This window comes from Podarcis vaucheri, assembly GCF_965113315.1.
Source record: "Podarcis vaucheri genome assembly, chromosome: 1".
Lineage (NCBI taxonomy): Eukaryota > Metazoa > Chordata > Lepidosauria > Squamata > Lacertidae > Podarcis > Podarcis vaucheri.
The window spans coordinates 49,305,661-49,323,455 of record NC_138759.1 but is presented as its reverse complement, the minus strand read 5'-3'; the positions used below and the strand labels follow the sequence as shown (position 1 = coordinate 49,323,455).

At 45.3% G+C, this 17,795-nt stretch overlaps 1 protein-coding gene across 3 annotated transcripts in view; it reads left to right on the top strand.

Annotated features, from left to right (window-relative positions):
• Nucleotides 1-17,795, top strand: part of GALNT16 (polypeptide N-acetylgalactosaminyltransferase 16) — a 141,385-nt gene that overhangs the window by 100,319 nt on the left and 23,271 nt on the right. For all 3 annotated transcript variants that reach the window (XR_014220403.1, XM_082225185.1, XM_082225184.1), the window contains exons 5-10: nucleotides 237-302; nucleotides 3,106-3,227; nucleotides 8,656-8,743; nucleotides 11,428-11,512; nucleotides 13,646-13,749; nucleotides 17,017-17,143. Coding sequence is in view for 2 of the 3 variants with exons in the window: in XM_082225185.1 (XP_082081311.1) it covers nucleotides 237-302; nucleotides 3,106-3,227; nucleotides 8,656-8,743; nucleotides 11,428-11,512; nucleotides 13,646-13,749; nucleotides 17,017-17,143 (592 nt within the window). In the remaining variant the exon portion in view is untranslated. The remainder of the gene's footprint in view (nucleotides 1-236; nucleotides 303-3,105; nucleotides 3,228-8,655; nucleotides 8,744-11,427; nucleotides 11,513-13,645; nucleotides 13,750-17,016; nucleotides 17,144-17,795) is intronic.

Sequence of the window (17,795 nt, the reverse complement as noted above, 5' to 3'; positions counted from 1 at the left end):
TGACTAAAACCTTTGAGGCAGAGGAGAAGGAGCTGAGTGGTAAGCAGACGTCTTTGGGCGATAACTTGAGGCGATGGGATTAAAGCCATTTATTTTGGGATCAACAAATTGATTAATATCGTAAATGAAAGCAAAGCTTTGCCCTCTGTTGAGACACATGGGGAGAGTTAATTGCAGCTTTATGTCGATGCCAAACAAACTAGGCACTGGCGCCAACTGTTTTCTCTTCTCTTCAGCTGAGGATTGCCAGCTCCTTACCAAGATACCAAAGGTCAAGTGTCTTCGCAACAGTCGGCGAGAAGGTGAGTATGACAGATTTTGCAAGAATCGTTCATTTTTAGAAGGACCCAATGGTAGCACAAATTAATACTTGTGGGTTTGGGGGACATACAGCGACCTCCTCCTCTGAACCAACCAAGTCCCTTTCCTATATCTAGTTTCATCACCATCTGATGAAGAGCCATCGCCAGCAAGAAGTTCTGTCTTGTCTGAGTTGAGTTTCAATATAGTCACTAACACTTCAGCCCATTACAAACCTCAGGCAGTGATTCAATTGCAAAAAAAGCACCACAATTTATTCAGGTGGAAAAGATAAATAGAGCTAGGCACCATCAGTTTACTGATAAAAATCCGCTCCAAAACTCAGCACGACTTCTCCCAGTGGCTGCACTGTGAAAACGTATGATGGAAAGGATAGAAGTCTGTTGTATTCCACAGGGAAGCACATGGGGGAGGAACAGCAATCAGCTGGAATTTTCCAGCAATTAGGAGCAGAACTACTATAAAGCAGAGCTTCCTATTCCTATCCCATATTCTTGATCCAGAAAGATGCTGTGATATAAAAAAAGATACAGTAAGTTCAAAAGAATCAGCAGAGTTACACTCCCTGGTAATTTTCCTTGCACAGATAATAAACCAAGAGAGTCTCAGTCCTGAGTTCTAGTTAGGAATCAGGTGGAAATGGGTCTAGATATGGGAAGCACTACATGCAACTGTAGATTTGGCCACAATACAGTTCAGCTAACTTGGCTAGAAAATAAACTGGATATTGCTCCCTAATTAATCCAAGGAGGGCTTCTTTTAACAATGGTCTTGCTGCAGCAGGGATGGGGAACTGGTGGCCCTCCAGATGTTTTTGAACCACAGCCCCCATCCTTCATGACCATTGGCTGGGGCTGGTGGGACTTGTAGTCCAGCAACATCTGGAGAGCTACAGGTTTACCACCACAGGGCTAGATGGTACAAAGACCCCCTTCGATTAAGGATAGATTTATCTTCCGCAAGATGGCCATCACTTTCTCCCAGCTTATTAATTCTAGGAATTAGGGACAGAGGTCAGACTGAGATAAAGTGGTATGTGCAGATCTACGTATTCTGTCTACATCTTTGGATTTTAAAAGCTGAAACTAATCCAATAAAACCTGACCAGAGGACGATGCATCTGCTATAGACTCTCTTCAGTGGAGTCAAGGTCAGAGTGGAGGGGAGCGATTGTGTCCACAAAGAACACTGCAGAAATGTTGCAGCAGGCCTGAGAATTTGTAAGAATCCAAGGAAGGAGAGTTAGGTTTTTTATTGTATTTTTAATATTTTGTTGGAAGCCGCCCAGAGATGGGTGGGGTATTAATAATAATAATAATAATAAAAATAAATAATTGGTTATTAAAGCTCAGAAAAGCTCCACTGGATAAGGTTGCACAGACACAATGGTGGTCAAGAAGGAAAGAGCACCATGGAACAGGTCTTCAAGTGGCCTCTAAGCTGTGTTCAGATAGATTTGTTGCAGGCTTTCCTCTATTTGCACTCAAGCTGTTGTCCCTGTTGCCTCATTGTACAGAATACTCCACTGAGCCATGGTGAGGCCTGTGCCTTGGCAGGCAAGAAAAGTGTGCCTGAGAAATCTTGTGTCAGCCGCCTGTCAACTTCCTGTCCCAAGATTGCAGTAAAAGTAATTGGCCAAATCAGCTTTTTAAAAAATCTCCCAAGGTTATCTGGAGGCCATTTGAATCCATAAGGCCATCCTAATGGGTCCATTGCCCCAGATGCATTCACCCTAACAACGGAAAACAAAAATGCCATGCAAATTTGTGGTGAAACATCCGAAGAGGGTTTTCTGAGGGAAGCTAAAAGGGTTTTAACAAGACAGGTGAAATTTCTCAGGGGTGTTTTGCACATCTCTAAAAAGGAGTCACCACAGCTGCCCTTTCAAATTCAGCTCCGTGCTTCCCATGGTGAGAGGAAAACAGGGGGAAGCAGCAGGAGGAAGTGTGAGAATTATGGCACTCAAAGCATCCCTGTGCAGGGCCGGTTGCCCCTGAATGAACCTAACTGTGAGCAAAGGGATAGGTGCACTGCATGGTAAAGTAAGCCAAGAGCAGAGCAAAAAGAACTGCAATGCAGACGCTTATAATTGCATGTCTCAGCCATGTTAGGACGATGACGCTTTAGGAAAACCAGACACCTGTAATTTCCCCCACCTGTCCTCAAGTCTTTGGATGCCATACCAAGCTTACTTCTTCTCCTAGATAAAGAGAATGTTCAAGGGGATCAAACTGCTAACTTGCATGTCTACTTAAAATGCTGTGGTCGGGAGAGGTCCAAAAAAAGGCACCCAGTGCGCCATCTGGTCTGGTTTAGGGGGGCCAGTTCCAGCTTTTGCAGCCAATGATATGGACAAAGTACTTGTGGCTGTTTGGCCAACCATCTGCCCTTTGGACCTTTACCCAATTTAGCTAATTCAACCTAGCGAAGGGAGACTGGCCAGGTGGGCCCAGGGGACGGTTGATGCTTTGTAGCATGAAGGAGTGCTGCCTGCAGCCCTTTAGGTGGGGTGTCCACTCCTTTAAAAAGGGGGGAAGCCTGCCCTGGACCCAGAGGTCACTGACAACTACCACTCCAGTGTTAATACTCTCTTCTTGGGCAAGGTGCTCAGAAGGGAGTTGTCAATTCAGCTGCAGGCGCTGCTAGATGATATTGATGATATAGATGCTTACCAGTCTGGGTTCAGGCCAGTGTTGGGGGCCATATCAACTTAAATAGTTCCATCCTTTTTCTTTTCCACTGTCCCTTCTTATGCTACCAGCTCTCTTCTCTACCCTTTTCCAGGACTGATCCGTTCTCGTGTGCGAGGTGCTGATACGGCGGCAGCTGAGATCCTTACTTTTCTGGACAGCCATTGTGAAGTCAACAGCGAATGGCTGCAGCCGATGCTTCAGAGAGTGAAAGAGGTAAGTGTGGGCACCCTGGCCTCCTGCCCTTGCTTCACGCCACCCTCTTTGCTATTGGCTGGCTACCAGCTCCTGACGCCTGTGACAGTGGGCCTGACTATAGTCACTGCAAATAGGAAAGAGAGCATAAGAGGAGCCTGCTGGGTCAGGCCCATCTAGTCTAGCATCCAGTGGCCAACCAGATCCCTGTGGGGAACTTGCAAGCAGGATTTGAACACAAGAGCCCTCTCCCCTGCTGTGGCTCCCGGCAACTGGTATTCAGAAGCAATGCTCCCTCCAGCAGTGCAAGCAGAGTCACGGCTAGTAGCCATCAATAGCCCCCTCCTCCATGAATTTGTTTAATCCTCTTTGAAAGCCATCCAAGTTGGTGGCCATCACTGCCTCCCATGCGAGAGAGTTCCATTAATAATCATAATAATATTATAATAATAATTTATTATTTATACCCCGCCCCTCTAGCTGGATTTCTCCAGCCGCTCTGGGCAGCTTCCAATGGAATCTTAAAATACAATAACCTATTAAACATTAAAGAGCTCCCGTTGTTCGGTCCCAGCTCCTGCCCACCCAGCAGTTCGAAAGCACGTCAAAGTGCAAGTAGATAAATAGGTACCACTCCGGCGGGAAGGTAAACGGCGTTTCCGTGTGCTGTTCTTGTTTGCCAGAAGCAGCTTTGTCATGCTGGCCACATGACCCGGAAGCTGTCTGCAGACAAACGCCGGCTCCCTCGGCCTATAGAGCAAGATGAGTGCCGCAACCCCAGAGTCGGCCACGACTGGACCTAATGGTCAGGGGTCCCTTTAACTTTACCTTTATTAAACATTAAAAGCTTCCCTAAACAGGGCTGCCTTCAGATGTCTTCTAAAAATCTGGTAACAGATAGGTAGCCGTGTTGGTCTGCCATAGCCAAAATAAAAAAATTCCTTCCAGTAGCACCTTAAAGACCAGCTAAGTTAGTTCTTGGTATGAGCTTTCGTGTGCATGCACGAAATCTGAAGAAGTGTGCATGCACACGAAAGCTCATACCAAGAACTAACTTAGTTGGTTTTTAAGGTGCTACTAGAAGGAATTTTTTTATTTTGAAAAATCTGGTAGTTGTTTTTCTCTTTGACATCTGGTGGGAGGGCGTTCCACAGGACGGGTGCCACCACCGAGAAGGCCCTCTGCCTGGTTCCCTGTAACTTGGCTTCTCGCAGTGAGGGAACCGCCAGAAAGCCCTTGGCACTGGACCTCAGTGTCCAGGCAGAACGATGGGGGTGGAGACGCTCCTTCAGTTGTGCTGCTCGAAGGGGTACTTTCTTTTATCTGTCCTGAATCTTCCAACATTCAGCTTCGTTGGAAGTCCATGAGCTCTAGCGCTATGAGAGAGGGTGAAAAACGGAGCTTCCCAGCCTCTTATCTCCTATTGCTGAATTCCCTCTCCCTACATGCATTCGTTACACCAAAATGTAGCTTAATATGGGAGTCCTTTTTCCAGAGTTGTGTAATAAATAATGCACTGTGTGGCGTTCATTTGGGAGTGGGGGAGGCGGTAGCCCCCAGGGTAGATGGAGAGAAAAAAACGATGCAGCTGAGTTGGCAGTTCTCATCCTGCCTGTGCCAAGAGGGTCAGCGAAAGGATGTGACGGTGCTGCTGAAAACTCTGCCGTTTCGGAGCTGGGAGGGGAGGGCCGGTCTCCCTGCCACATTTAAGGCCTGCTTTCTCCTCAGGAAGGCAAGAAAAGAGGAGGGAAAGCTTTTAGGTAGTTAACAGGGCCCAGGAGGCAGGTGGGAGGAACTGCTATAGATGCAAATTACATATATGTTCAGCTTAATGCCAAAGGGAGGAAGAAGGTGAAACCTTAGAACTGGTGACTTAAAAAGCCTCGGCTCAATAAATCCTCCTTCTCAGTAGCCCATAAATGTCTGTTTTATATTTGCTCATAAAATCATGCTGCTGGCAGGACCAACAATAGCAGTGGCAGCTCATTGACTGCTCTTGCACGGAAGGAAATGTGGCCGGACAGCTCAGCAGCAGAGGAGGATTTGAGTCCAGACATTTCAAGAAGTTTATTGTGTTTGAGTTTCTCTATTTCAGGCCTACCTTTTTGTTGTCAGGTGCACACCTGTTTCAGTGCCAAGAAACACGTTTGCTTATATATCTGCGCTACAGATAGTATGGCATATTTACCAGCCCTTTCCTCTCCCAGGTACTGATGTTCTGTGAGGGCAGCTTGGAGCCTCTAAAAGAATTTTCACCACTGTCACCCAACTATAATTCCCAGGATTATTTGGGTGGTTGAGTGGAGTTAACAATGACAGTTATGATATAAACTAATATAAACTAGTAGACTTAACATACCTTTAGACACATGGGGAAAACCCCCCAAACCCCCCTTCATTTCATCTTTGTGCCCAGATCTCAGAGCCTAACTATATGTGATGCAGGTGATGTGATTCTCAACCACATTGTGTTGTTGTTGTTGTTTAATTAAATGCCTAGTGCAGAAGGTGGCAACTGATTGCCCTTGGGAATGTGGCGTTTGGTTAGGGCAAATTTAAGCTAGGAGTCGGGAGGGGGAAATCTGTGTCCTGCTGCATGTTACTGGACCCATCATCCCCTGCCACTGGCCGTGCTAGTTGGGACTGGTGGGAATTGGTATCCAGCAATATCTGGAGGGCAGCAGGTTCCCACCCACCCCGGTTTAAGCCTGTTAGTAAAATTAGCATGTTAGTGAAAACTGCTCCCTTCCATGTGGCAGGTTTACATTAGGAAAACACTGCTTGGAGCTCTCTTCCTAACGTAAGTTGCCTTGCAGGCAGGTTTTACCACTATCATGGCCCCAGGAAAGAGAGGCTTGAACCTCTCCTGATCATGTGCTGCGTTTCTGAGGGCAATTCCCTTCTTCCCACTATGCCTGGTATTTTCAAAAATTCACAAGTGTCACACAGCTTAAGTGTCACAAGGGTCTTACTTCGCCACAGCCGTCTCTCCCACACCATTTTCAAGGTCACCGTTTCTGAAGTTGCTGCCTTTTATGTGCCGTGAGCTGGTTCGAATTTAGATCTCTTGGAGCTTGTCAATGCCAGCTATCTTTGACCCCTAGGCTTCTACTGCCTAAACATGAAACATCTGTTTTGTCTGTTGGCCTCCAACCACTTTGCAGGGAGACCAGCTTTTGACCCTTTTGCCTGCTCGTTTGTCTTCCTTCACCCCTTCTAAAGGTAGGCAGCCCCCGACTGTCCAAATTAACCACTCTCCCTATGGGTTTTCCTTGTGGGCTATACCTGCTCTAGCACAGCCTTCAAAAATTATGCCTGGGGCTAACTCCCATTGTCCTCACTTCATAGGTTTCTGCACTGCCTTTTGTATTTTGCAGGCAGAATGTGTTAAAAAGCACAACAGGGATTCTTCACCCAAGTCCTGAGCCTGCTTAAATGATTAGTCATTAATGGATTCTCTGGCTGAAGGATGTTCCTGTCTGCCAGCAGGAGATCTCAGCGCCTTCCCTGCTTGACAGTGAGCAAGCAGGCAGTGACATCCGCTGATCCTGCTTTGTCTCCATGGTTGTCTGGGCCAGAGCAAGAGGCGGGTGAAAAAGCTTGTTGCAATGACCATGAGCAGAAGCTCCAAAGGGCTGGGCCTCGGTAGGTCAGCAGCCAGGCCAAACATGGATACCAGCCCTACTTTCCTGCAAACAGCCACCTTATTCACTCATAAGGGGGTAGATGCCGTTCTCTTCCCACCCTTAGAGCCAAAAATTGCTGGAATAGCCTCTTGGGCTGTCTATCCATGATTAGATGTGCCTGTGAGTACGTACCTGGCATAGGATGCTTCCAAATGGCTTGTTTATTGAATGCTTGTCCTTATTTGTTGACCGGGAGATAAGACTGCATTGGCTGTTGAATGAGCATTCATTCTGATCTGCTTGTGGAGAGCCGGTTAAATGGCATCTCACCACAGCAAGTATTATGCTATAGCCCAGCGGGTGGCGCTGTGTTCTAAACCACTGAGCCTTTTGGGCTTGCCAGTCAGAAGGTTGGCGGTTCGAATCCCCGCGATGGAGTGAGCTCCCGTTGCTCTGTCTCAGCTTTTGCCAACCCAGCAGTTCGAAAGCACACCAGTGCAAGTAGATAAACAGGTACTGCTGCGGCGGCAGGAAGGTAAACAGCGTTTCTGTGCACTCTGGCTTCCATAATGGTGTTCCGTTGTGTGAGAAGCAGTTTAGTCATGCTGGCCACATGACCCAGAAAGCTGTCTGTGGACAAACGCCGGCTCCCTCGGCCTGAAAGCAAGATGAGCGCCGCAACCCCATAGTCGCCTTTGACTGGACTTAACCATCCGGGGTCCTTTACCTTTTTTCTTTTTACTTCCCAGTGCATTTTGGGGAAGTGGGTTTGTTGCACAAGCCAACCCAATCAACTATAATTGTGCAACCTGAATTGTATGGTATGTGACGGAATCCCACCCCAAAACAGCAACCGCCTGGAAGCACCCGTTGTCGGCTGTTTCAAGCAGGAGCCTTGCTAGGAGTAAATGTTCCTAATTACCAAGGCTATTTCAGGGCAAGTGAGTATCTCTTTAATGAGGCATTCACTTTGCAGTGACGAAACCTGGAATTAAAGCCCTAGTTAGGGACACCACTTGGGATATGAGATAGACTTCACCAGCTGTCCCTGGGATGTATCTCTGGGAACATCTGGTATGGATGCACCCGCAGAAGTAATAAGAACAGTTGGAGAGACAGACAGATTTCCCTGCAAGATGATTCAGTGGAACAATTAACATTGCCTAAGCAAGCAGACTTCATGAAACTATGAGCAAAATCAGGAGAAGGATGCGGATAAAATGGCTTTAAACGATTGTGCATCTCAAGTGCCAAAGGGAGGCTTTCTCTATCAAGTTCTCCCGTGGAATCAGAAAGGGAAATGGCTTCTGTCAGAAGCAGCAGTTTCCCACCTCCATAATTCTAGTCTGTCAACAGCTTTCCTAGGATGACTGTAGGAAATCAAAGCTTAACAGTACACCTGCATGATCTGATAGTGTCTCTGATCAATAACCCTTTGAAACCATGTCCTGCATATGTGACCAGAAAATCAAGAACATACATTTTACCAGTAGCCATTGTGTTATGAATCTCCACCCCCTCTTCCTCCTTGTCCTTCTGTTAATTGTGGAAGAAGTTCCTTTGAATCTCAGCTGCAACCCCCCCCCAAACCCCCCCCCCCCCGACAACGACAACTGAGGGGTTAAAATCTCCCCCAAAAGCCACAGATTTGTCCCTTCCTTATCTCCAGGTTCCGTGCTGGGACTAAGAAAGTAAGGCAGTATGCAAATATGCTTCTCATTCCGCTATGTGCATAAATCTCATGGTCTCTGATTTCCTGACGCTTAATCTCCCTCCCTCCTGGCAAAATTCTAATTTCTTTCCTTCCTTGTCTTTTCTTTCAGGATTATACTCGGGTGGTGAGTCCTATCATCGATGTGATAAGCCTGGAAAATTTTGCCTACTTAGCAGCATCAGCAGATTTGAGGGGAGGTAGGTAAGGTGAATAAGTAAATTCTTAAGAAAGGTCTCCCTCCCCCTGGATAGGCCCAACATAGCTGGTTCCTTTTGATCTCGATGCCAAATATGCCAGAATAAAAGCCTAGGATTTCATCAGCAGTTGAGCCTGTGCTCAGAGTGTGTATATGTGTGTAATTTCAAATCTTCATGGCTGTGATTATGGAGTACAGCCTTGAACAGTTTGTGCAGAATCCAGCTTTCACATTTATAAACACACACACACACACACACACACACACAGTAGCATTTAGCCTTTCATAGTTCTTGTAGGTAACACCTGAAAATGCACTGGCAATTTCTATGAAAACAGTAAGAATCTGGGAAGGGGGTTCAGGTTACAACTGAATGAGGGGAAGTCACCTTGCTGTCAGTTCCTTCCCTGTTCCCCATCCTTATTCCTCAACCTTAAATACCAAAACGCTCTTAATTTGTGGTTTCTAAAAATAAGCTCATGCTTGTTTTAAGCCCGTGACATTATCTCTCGTTTTGCATTTAATACTGTGGCTCCATCTATTGTATCTGTAATTTCACACACCTTAAAATGAAGTTTAATAATATATATGCGCTGTGAAAGAGATTCTGCCTGAGTGTCACACAGTCTCCTTTCTTTTTAAATTAGTTCTGACAATAGCTTAGTTGGAAAAGCATGAGACTCTTAATCTCAGGGTTGGGATTCGAGCCCCACATTGGACAAAAAGATGCCTGCATTGCAGGGAGTTGGACTAGATGACCCTCTTGGTCCCTTCCAGCTCTCCAGTTCTATGAACCAATGGCCAGCAGTTACCCCTTGGGCTTGTGAGCTGCCCACAGCCTATGGATTATTAACTTGGACGAAGGGCACCTGCAGCTGATCTCCAGATGTGACTGGAAAAGCTCCAGCCCTTTCCCTGCTCACTCCCATTTAGCAGTAGAAGGCAGCTAAACTACATACTCTAGCAGAGAAGGCTTTATCAGGCTCCGAGGGAAAGGATAGAAATCAAGAAAGCAGGGTACAAAATCAAACAAAACAGGCTATGTTATACACAACCGTGCGGGCTATAGGCTAAGTTTCAAAAAAGGCTTACATGCAATTCCTAGGTCTTCACAGATGTGCCTTTATCCTGAGCCGCCAGGAGCAGGGAAGATTGACAGGTGGAGGGAATTTCATGAATCAGGAGCTGTTAGGGGGATGTGGTGCAATCCCTCCCATAGGCAGGTGATGGCATTGATGCTTGCCAAGGCAAGAAACTGGGAAAGAGAGGTGCAAATTGGGGAGATATTTCTCTTCTGCTGCTGCCAGGCAGATTTATCGCAGGAAAGGCTGACTTTGTGGTGTCAAGGGAAAAGGCTGGTGTGCCTAGAGATGGTTGTAGGTTAATCGAGGAGGCAATACATGGAGCGGCAAGGGATTCTTAGAGGAGGGAAAGCCTGTGATGTCTTAGAGTAGCTGCTTCAGCCCAAGAGCTGGGTTTATTGCACGGAGAGCTCTCAGAGGCCATATTCCAACAGTGGGTATGGTCAAGCATACACAAACACACAACCTCCTTAACACACATTCCTAGCACATACACACATGGAAGGGAAAGAGAGAACCAGACATTAATTTAGAAAATGCGCACCTTCCTCCTCCTCAGCTGATCTATGCATGTTTGTTGGGGTTCACGGGGGGGGGAGAGAAGAACCTGCTTTTAAAAAAAGAGTAGTAAAAGATATAAATAAAAATGACATAAAAACAAAGGAAGAGGAAAGCAAAGATTTCCTTGAATAAGGAGAGGAATCTGCTTTGGAAAGCACAAATGTCTTTCCCCATTCAGTGCCATCTGCCACAGATTACTAATACAGATGACCAGCATACTAAGTGATTAATATGGGGAAGCCTTATATTTGATAAGCCCCCAGAATTTCCTTTTATTTCACCCTTTATATATATATATATACAAGGAACCCAAATGCAAAGAAGTCCAGCTGCTCCGCTCTGTTCTCTTGGGGGGGGGGAGACATCTACACATCCACCACCCTTTCCCCAAGTGTTGGGGAAACACTCCTTCTACTCAAGTGCAGGTCTCAACTTCCCCTCCCTCTCAGTTTTGCAGAGCCCACTTCCATACAGCTCCTGCCATTCACCTTCCTTCCCACAGGATCTTCCCAATTTGCAAAAATGGTAAATTAGGCAGCATTTTATGTGATGCGCATGGGGAAAAGCCAATTACAGTGAACAGAGAGACTTTGTTCCCGGAAATACATGTCATCCCACTGAGAGTGCTGATTAACGTCTCATAACTTTGGCGGCCAATGAGGCATAGGACAGTCTGAGTGGAAGGCTGAAGCACTAATTATTGCATTTCTCTCTGGGAACACACATTGGAAGATTTGGAATGCAATTGAGCTCAGATAAATACCGCTAAGGAACAGGGCGCATCTATAGGGATACCTTGAGGCCTGGCTAACACAAGTCTGCTTGTCTCCTGCTGCCCTGAGATCATGTGCGAATAAGCAGTGTCAACACCATCTAATTATTACTAAGTGGTATGTGTTGCTGTGTTCCAAGCTTCTTCCCAAAGTATCCTAAATGGAGACTTGAAGCCTATTTTCACATTTTCCAGAAACCCTTGTTAGTTTCTGGTTTTCCTCTGTATTTGAGAAACTGCAAACATGTTCTACTCTGTTCCGCATTTTAGGGTTTGACTGGAGCCTTCACTTTAAGTGGGAGCAAATCCCCATTGAGCAAAAATTGTCCAGAACAGATCCTACTGAGTCCATCAGGTAAGCTCTTTTGCTCACAACTTCATCTTTTTGTCTGATATGAGAAGCTGTTCCATTTGTTGATGTTACCACGGGAAGTGTTCAGAGGTCATGTGTGGTTCATTTAAGAGCTGCAGTTAATCAATATCTATTGTTCCCTGAAGAGTTTTAATATTCCTGACAAATACTTGCAACTCAATCTGTTGGCTTGAGTGGCCTGCAGTGCATAGTATATTGGTTTTTCAGGCTGTTATGAATATATGCGGCCATCTCCTTTCTGAAGCAGGGGAAATGTCATGGCCCTCATTTTAGAAATTGTTACCACTGTCTAGCAGGAACAATGAACTGTCTAGCAGGAACAATGAACTGGCGCGTGACCAGAATAGGGTCTACTGTGGCCAAGACAAGGCCATCCTTTTCCCTCAAGGTTTCAACAAAACCATTTGCACATTCTGTGGTGGTGACCTATATATTCACTGCCTGATTAATTCTGATATATACACACATTCTCTCTCCACACATACTGTAATGCAGATAGGTAAAGGTAAAGGGACCCCTGACCATTAGGTCCAGTCATGGCCAACTCTGGGGTTGCGGCGCTCATCCCGGGAGCCGGCGTACAGCTTCCGGGTCATGTGGCCAGCATGACTAAGCCGCTTCTGGCGAACCAGAGCAGCACACGGAAACGCCATTTACCTTCCTGCCGGAGCGGTACCTATTTATCTACTTGCACTATGACGTGCTTTCGAACTGCTAGGTTGGCAGGAGCAGGGACCGAGCAACGGGAGCTCACCCCATCGCAGGGATTCAAACCACCAACCTTCTGATCAGCAAGTTCTAGGCCCTGTGGTTTAACCCACAGCGCCACCCGCGTCCCATATAATGCAGATAAGGACCACCAAATCGAGGCAAATTAAAAGAAGGAAGATAGGTGGATTGAAGCATAATCTTATCAACTGATTCGCACTCATATGGGTGTCCACACTGCCTGAATTTGTGGGTGTTGGATCTCTAGTACAGTACCCCCAACTCCTCTAGTCTTAAGCACCCAGGATGATTAAGCTTGCTCTAGTGTCTGCTGGTCCACATGGCTGAATCAGAAGGTCTGTACATTCTTCTGCCTGACTTTAGTGCTGTGGTTCAGTGTAGTGGTTAGGGTGTTGAACCTAGGAGACTGGGCTTCAAATCCCCACTCAGCCATGAAACTCTTAAGAGCATGAGAACAATAGAAGAGTCTGCTGGATGAGGCCAAGGGCCCATGTAGTCCAGCATTCTGTTCTCACAGTGGCCAACCAGATGCCTGTGGGAAACCTGCAAGCAGGATTCAAGCAGGAGAGCACACTCTCCTCTCCTGTGGTTTCCAGCAACTGGTGTTCAGAAGCATTATTTCCTCCAGCTATAGAGGCAGGGCATAGCTATGATGGCTATTAGCCTTCAATAGCCCTTTCCTCCATGAGAAAACCCATTGGACAATCACTGTCTCTCAGCCGAACGTACCCCACAGGGTTGTTGTGAAGTTAAAATGGAGAGGGGGAGAAACATGAGTGCTGCCTTGAGTTCCTTGGAACAAAGGTGGGATATAAATGTATTACTAATAATTATTATTGTTACTATTAATATGGCAGGATTTACTTGCCTTTCCCTATCTTCCCAATCGGGATTAGATGGTTCAGTTGGGGGGCAAAGGAGGTGCCTGGTTGCACTGCCAGCTGAATCTTTAGGTATGCCTCTGGCATGGGTGTAGAAAATCAGTCAACTTGCATTTTGCTTCAGGGTCTTCTGCTTGGCTTACTTGCTTAGTTCTTAAACAATACCATACTCTGGTTATGCAGAAACCAGGTTATAATTGCTGCCAATGTAACTGCAGTTAAGGGCTGTGTGTGTGATTGTGTGTATGTACATACATGGGGGGGGGGAGAGAGAGAGAGAACATGAGTGATCTTGCACTTGCTTCTAATCTCTTAACTACAGTTAAGGTTTTACTCTTAATTAAGTCTGCACCAGCTCATAGAAAAATCTGGAGTCTAATGGTTCTTCTTTCTAAATGACTTCAGATGGAACATGTTGCTGTATATATGCAGTATGTTTCTATTGCATTTAAATATATTTCACTGATATTTTGTGTAAATCCTTTCTTGCCCTCATTTCCCCTAGAACACCTGTCATAGCAGGAGGCATCTTTGTGATAGATAAATCTTGGTTTAACCATCTTGGAAAATATGACACTCAGATGGACATCTGGGGAGGAGAGAACTTTGGTGAGTTGATGCCGTGACTTCTACTTTTGTTGTCTACTCTCTTCAGTTCTTCCCAGGTCACCTGGTCACACAACGTTTCCTTCTGGTTGGGAGCATCGTAGATTTGTGGCTTTCACCCTCATCCAGGAACTACTTGCAGACTGATAAGATCTGTTTCCAGCCACCAGGCATACTGCTCTGCAGATCTATGTATATGTCAGTCTCACTCTACAGATTCTTAGACAACATTTTTGCGAGATCTTTATTACTGGTTTGCATGCATATGTGTTCAAAGATGATAATAACAATAACAACAACAACAATTTATTATTTGTACCCCGCCCATCTGGCTGGGTTTCCCCAGCCACTCTGGGCGGCTTCCAACAAAATATTAAAAATACAATAAAACATCAAACATTAAAAACTTCCCTAAACAGGGCTGCCTTCAGATGTCTTCTAAAACTCTGGTAGTTGTTTATTTCCTTGACATCTGATGGGGACAACGTTCCACAGGATGAGTGCCACCACTGAGAAAGCCCTCTGCCTGGTTCTCTGTAACCTCACTTCTCACAGTGAGGGAACCGCCAGAAGGCCCTCGGCGCTGGACCTCAGTGTCTGGGCCGAACGACGGGGGTGGAGACGCTCCTTCAGGTATACTGGGCTGAGGCCATTTAGGGTTTTAAAGGTCAATGCCAACACTTTGAATTGTGCTCAGAAATGTACTGGGATCTTGAAAGGGGTCCAGAAACAGGAAATGTCATGGATTATGTTAGTTAGATTAGTACAAAACTGCTAAGGATTCAACCATGATGCTGGAGGGTGGTGGCAGCTAGGAGCTCGGAGAAGGAAATGGGTCAGAGTTGGATAACTAACATTGCATTGGGCTTTCAGAATGCTTTTGCGTTCCAGATTGAGGGGAAATGGAGTTAAGATATTGGCCACAGGTCTGTTTTATTTATTCCTATCCCATGCTTCAGCCAGCAGGCTCCCAAAGCAGCTTATAGAAATAATCCAATTCAAACACAATAAAAACCATAATTAAATCCTAATTAAACACCACAAAATCAGTAATGATAGAAGAAAGATGCAAATAAATGTTTCCCAACTCAGCTCATAAAACCAGATTACCATAAAAGGGTGGTGAGAAAGGTCTTCACCTTCTTTCAAAAAAACCCCTGCAACATGCTGGCCAGATCCAGCTCTCCCAGGAGTTCCATGCAAGGGCCACCCACCAAACTTCCATAGCTAGTGGGCCCTGGCAGGAACTAGAGGCTTGGGGTGAAGGCCAGGATCCATATCACTTGGGGCTGGTGATAAATCTGCTTTTCCTACTCCACCTGTGGCAGTAGATGCCATTGGTCTTCACCATCACGTATTGACCTTCAGTGGCCAGACAAAAGAACATATCAGAGACAGTGCATAATATGAAATATCCATGAAAGCCCTTTCTAGTGACTGTACAACCTCTCCCCTCCTTTGTGATTGATCTGGCAGTCCCTTCCCTGGTGTTTTCTTTGTGCCTCCAAATAAATATTCAAATAGGGAGCTTGACCAGAGTGGCAGATATTAAACGCAGGAGGATGGATCCATAAGCTTTTGCAAGGTCACCTCTCTTCAGTGATTCAAATGAGCTTTTGAACATCAAAGCCCTGGTGGTCCTCTGATGCTATTAACAAAGAAATAAAAGTGAATTTTACTTCAGGGCAGCGAAACGTCTAGAAGCAAAGGGGGATGGGTCAGAATATATCTGTTTAAATAAACAGGGTCAGACACTGCCGTAGGAAACTGTGAGTTGCTTAGCAAGTGAATCAATAGTGGGTTTGGGGTTTTTCTGAAAGGTTGTACAATAAAGAGAGACAATTCCAATTTTAAGAAAAGGGGAGGTTTCAGACAGGCTCTTTGGCCCATTATGCTTCCAGGTTTTTGCAGTTCCAGTGTTGATTCCCATAATACGTGTGGACCTGCACAAGCAGTAGTGGTCCAGATATTTTAAAAAGCACAAACATTGACCAGTGCAGACATCCCCCTAAGCAGTGATTAAAGCGGATTACACATTTTTCTAGAATTCCCATAATCTTTTGGCATCTCTTTAATCTCAATGTGAAACGTGTTGCTTGGAACACCACAATGTTTTTCAATGTCTATTTTCACCAGTGCCCTTAAGATCATGCATTCGTCTTCCATTTCCTGTCCCTCGCTTTGTACTCTCACACCGATTCAGCCCTTGAAATTGATTCCTTTCATCTGACTCTAACAATCTTCTCTAATATGTACTGTCTTTCCCTTTAGACACTCTGGAATGTATCCAACAGGGTCTGTGTAAAAGCAGAACAAATTTTGTCTCATGCAGCATGACTTCTCCTTCCTTTCCTCCCCCTTGCAGCTTCCTACATGCTCCCATATGCTCTGGAGGGTTGGGGGACACCCCCCCAAACAAGTAGATTTGGGGGGAAGCATAGGAGGCTGCTGGGGGAGGGAAGAAGAAGGTGAAGTCCCATTGGATGAATAGAACTCTGCTCATTTATATCAAGAGAATCTTAACTCTGGTGAACAAGTCTGTTGTAATCTTAATTGCTCACTGTTACAGAATAATGCCATACATATTGATAGCTTACAGAAAGGCCCCTCCTGACTGGTGTTTTGTTGTGGGTCTTTTCTACAACGTGTTCTTGACACAATAATAGTGCATTAGTGGTAGATTTAGTTTAGTGGTAGATTTAGTGGTTCTGCTTTAGTTTGTTCTGCAATGCTTCCCCAATGCTGCCACAGTACTGCTGTCCGGAGGGATTATGGGACAACAGAAGTGGGATAAAAAATACACTAGAACATCTGTGGGGTATAAAGTTACAGGATTTCAGCAAGAAGTTACCGGATGTGCACTGATTGGAAATGAAACAGTACGACCACCCCAAACCTTTTGCAGGTGCAAACAGTATTGAACGTGGAATCATGCATGATCACTTTGATAGCATCATAAGCACAAAATAATCTTGAATGTGTAATTGAAAGGAGGGGTCCCAAGACTCCACCTAAAAAGACCAGGAAGCTCATCACTATCCTGATCAGAGGGACCAGGGAGGGGAAGTCATCTGGAAATGCATTTATTTCCCCCCTCAGCAAGAAGCATCATCTTCTTCAAGAAATCCTTTTTCACTTTACCCATTCTTGCCTTTGTGGTTTCTCATTGTATTAGTCATGTACAAGGTGAGATGGGAGTGAAAAATAAGGCATAAAACCTTCACATTTCTTCTCTCACTTTATTTTTCTGCTGTCTTGGATCTTTTCTAGAGCTTTCTTTCCGCGTCTGGATGTGTGGAGGCAGCTTGGAGATCGTTCCCTGCAGCCGAGTAGGACACGTTTTCAGGAAGCGCCATCCGTATGACTTCCCTGAGGGAAATGCGCTGACCTATATCAAGTAGGAATGGGTGACTCCTTGATCCCAGTTCAGGAAACAGGAGGGTGGCAGAGTGCATTTAGGCCCAACTAGGATATAGTGTTTGCCTGAAGGAAAGAAAGGACACTGGGGCCAACTTCTTGAGTTATTTGCCAGTTTTCTTCCTTCACTCAGGGACTTGAGTATGAACCCATATGGAATTCATGAAAGCTGCTTGGATATTCCTGGCTAAATCTATCTCGTTTCTTGCTGTTTTTGTTTATTTGTATTTATAGCAAACACTTCTCTAATACTCTGGAAATAGTATTTTAAAGCCTCTATATACATTGGGTATATACTTTATATACTTGGAAAAAACCACTATACTAATGCAGAGTAGTGTGTGAGCTATACCCTAATTAAATAGCAGTTTATAAAAACCATTGAAGTATATTTGACAATGAGCCCCTATTTAATGTAAAAATATGATTTTTAAATTAAGGGTGACTGTTTATCATGCAGGAGTACAGTTGCACAGGCTCAATACTTGTGGTCTATAGTAACCCAGTGTTAATTTCTGTGTGGGTTCTCGCAAACCGCTGATATGTTTTGGCCAGAATTAGACATTATGGAAAACATGCGGCTCCTGCCAAAAACAGCAACCCCGGTTTTCCTCTTCTCTTCACCAGCAACG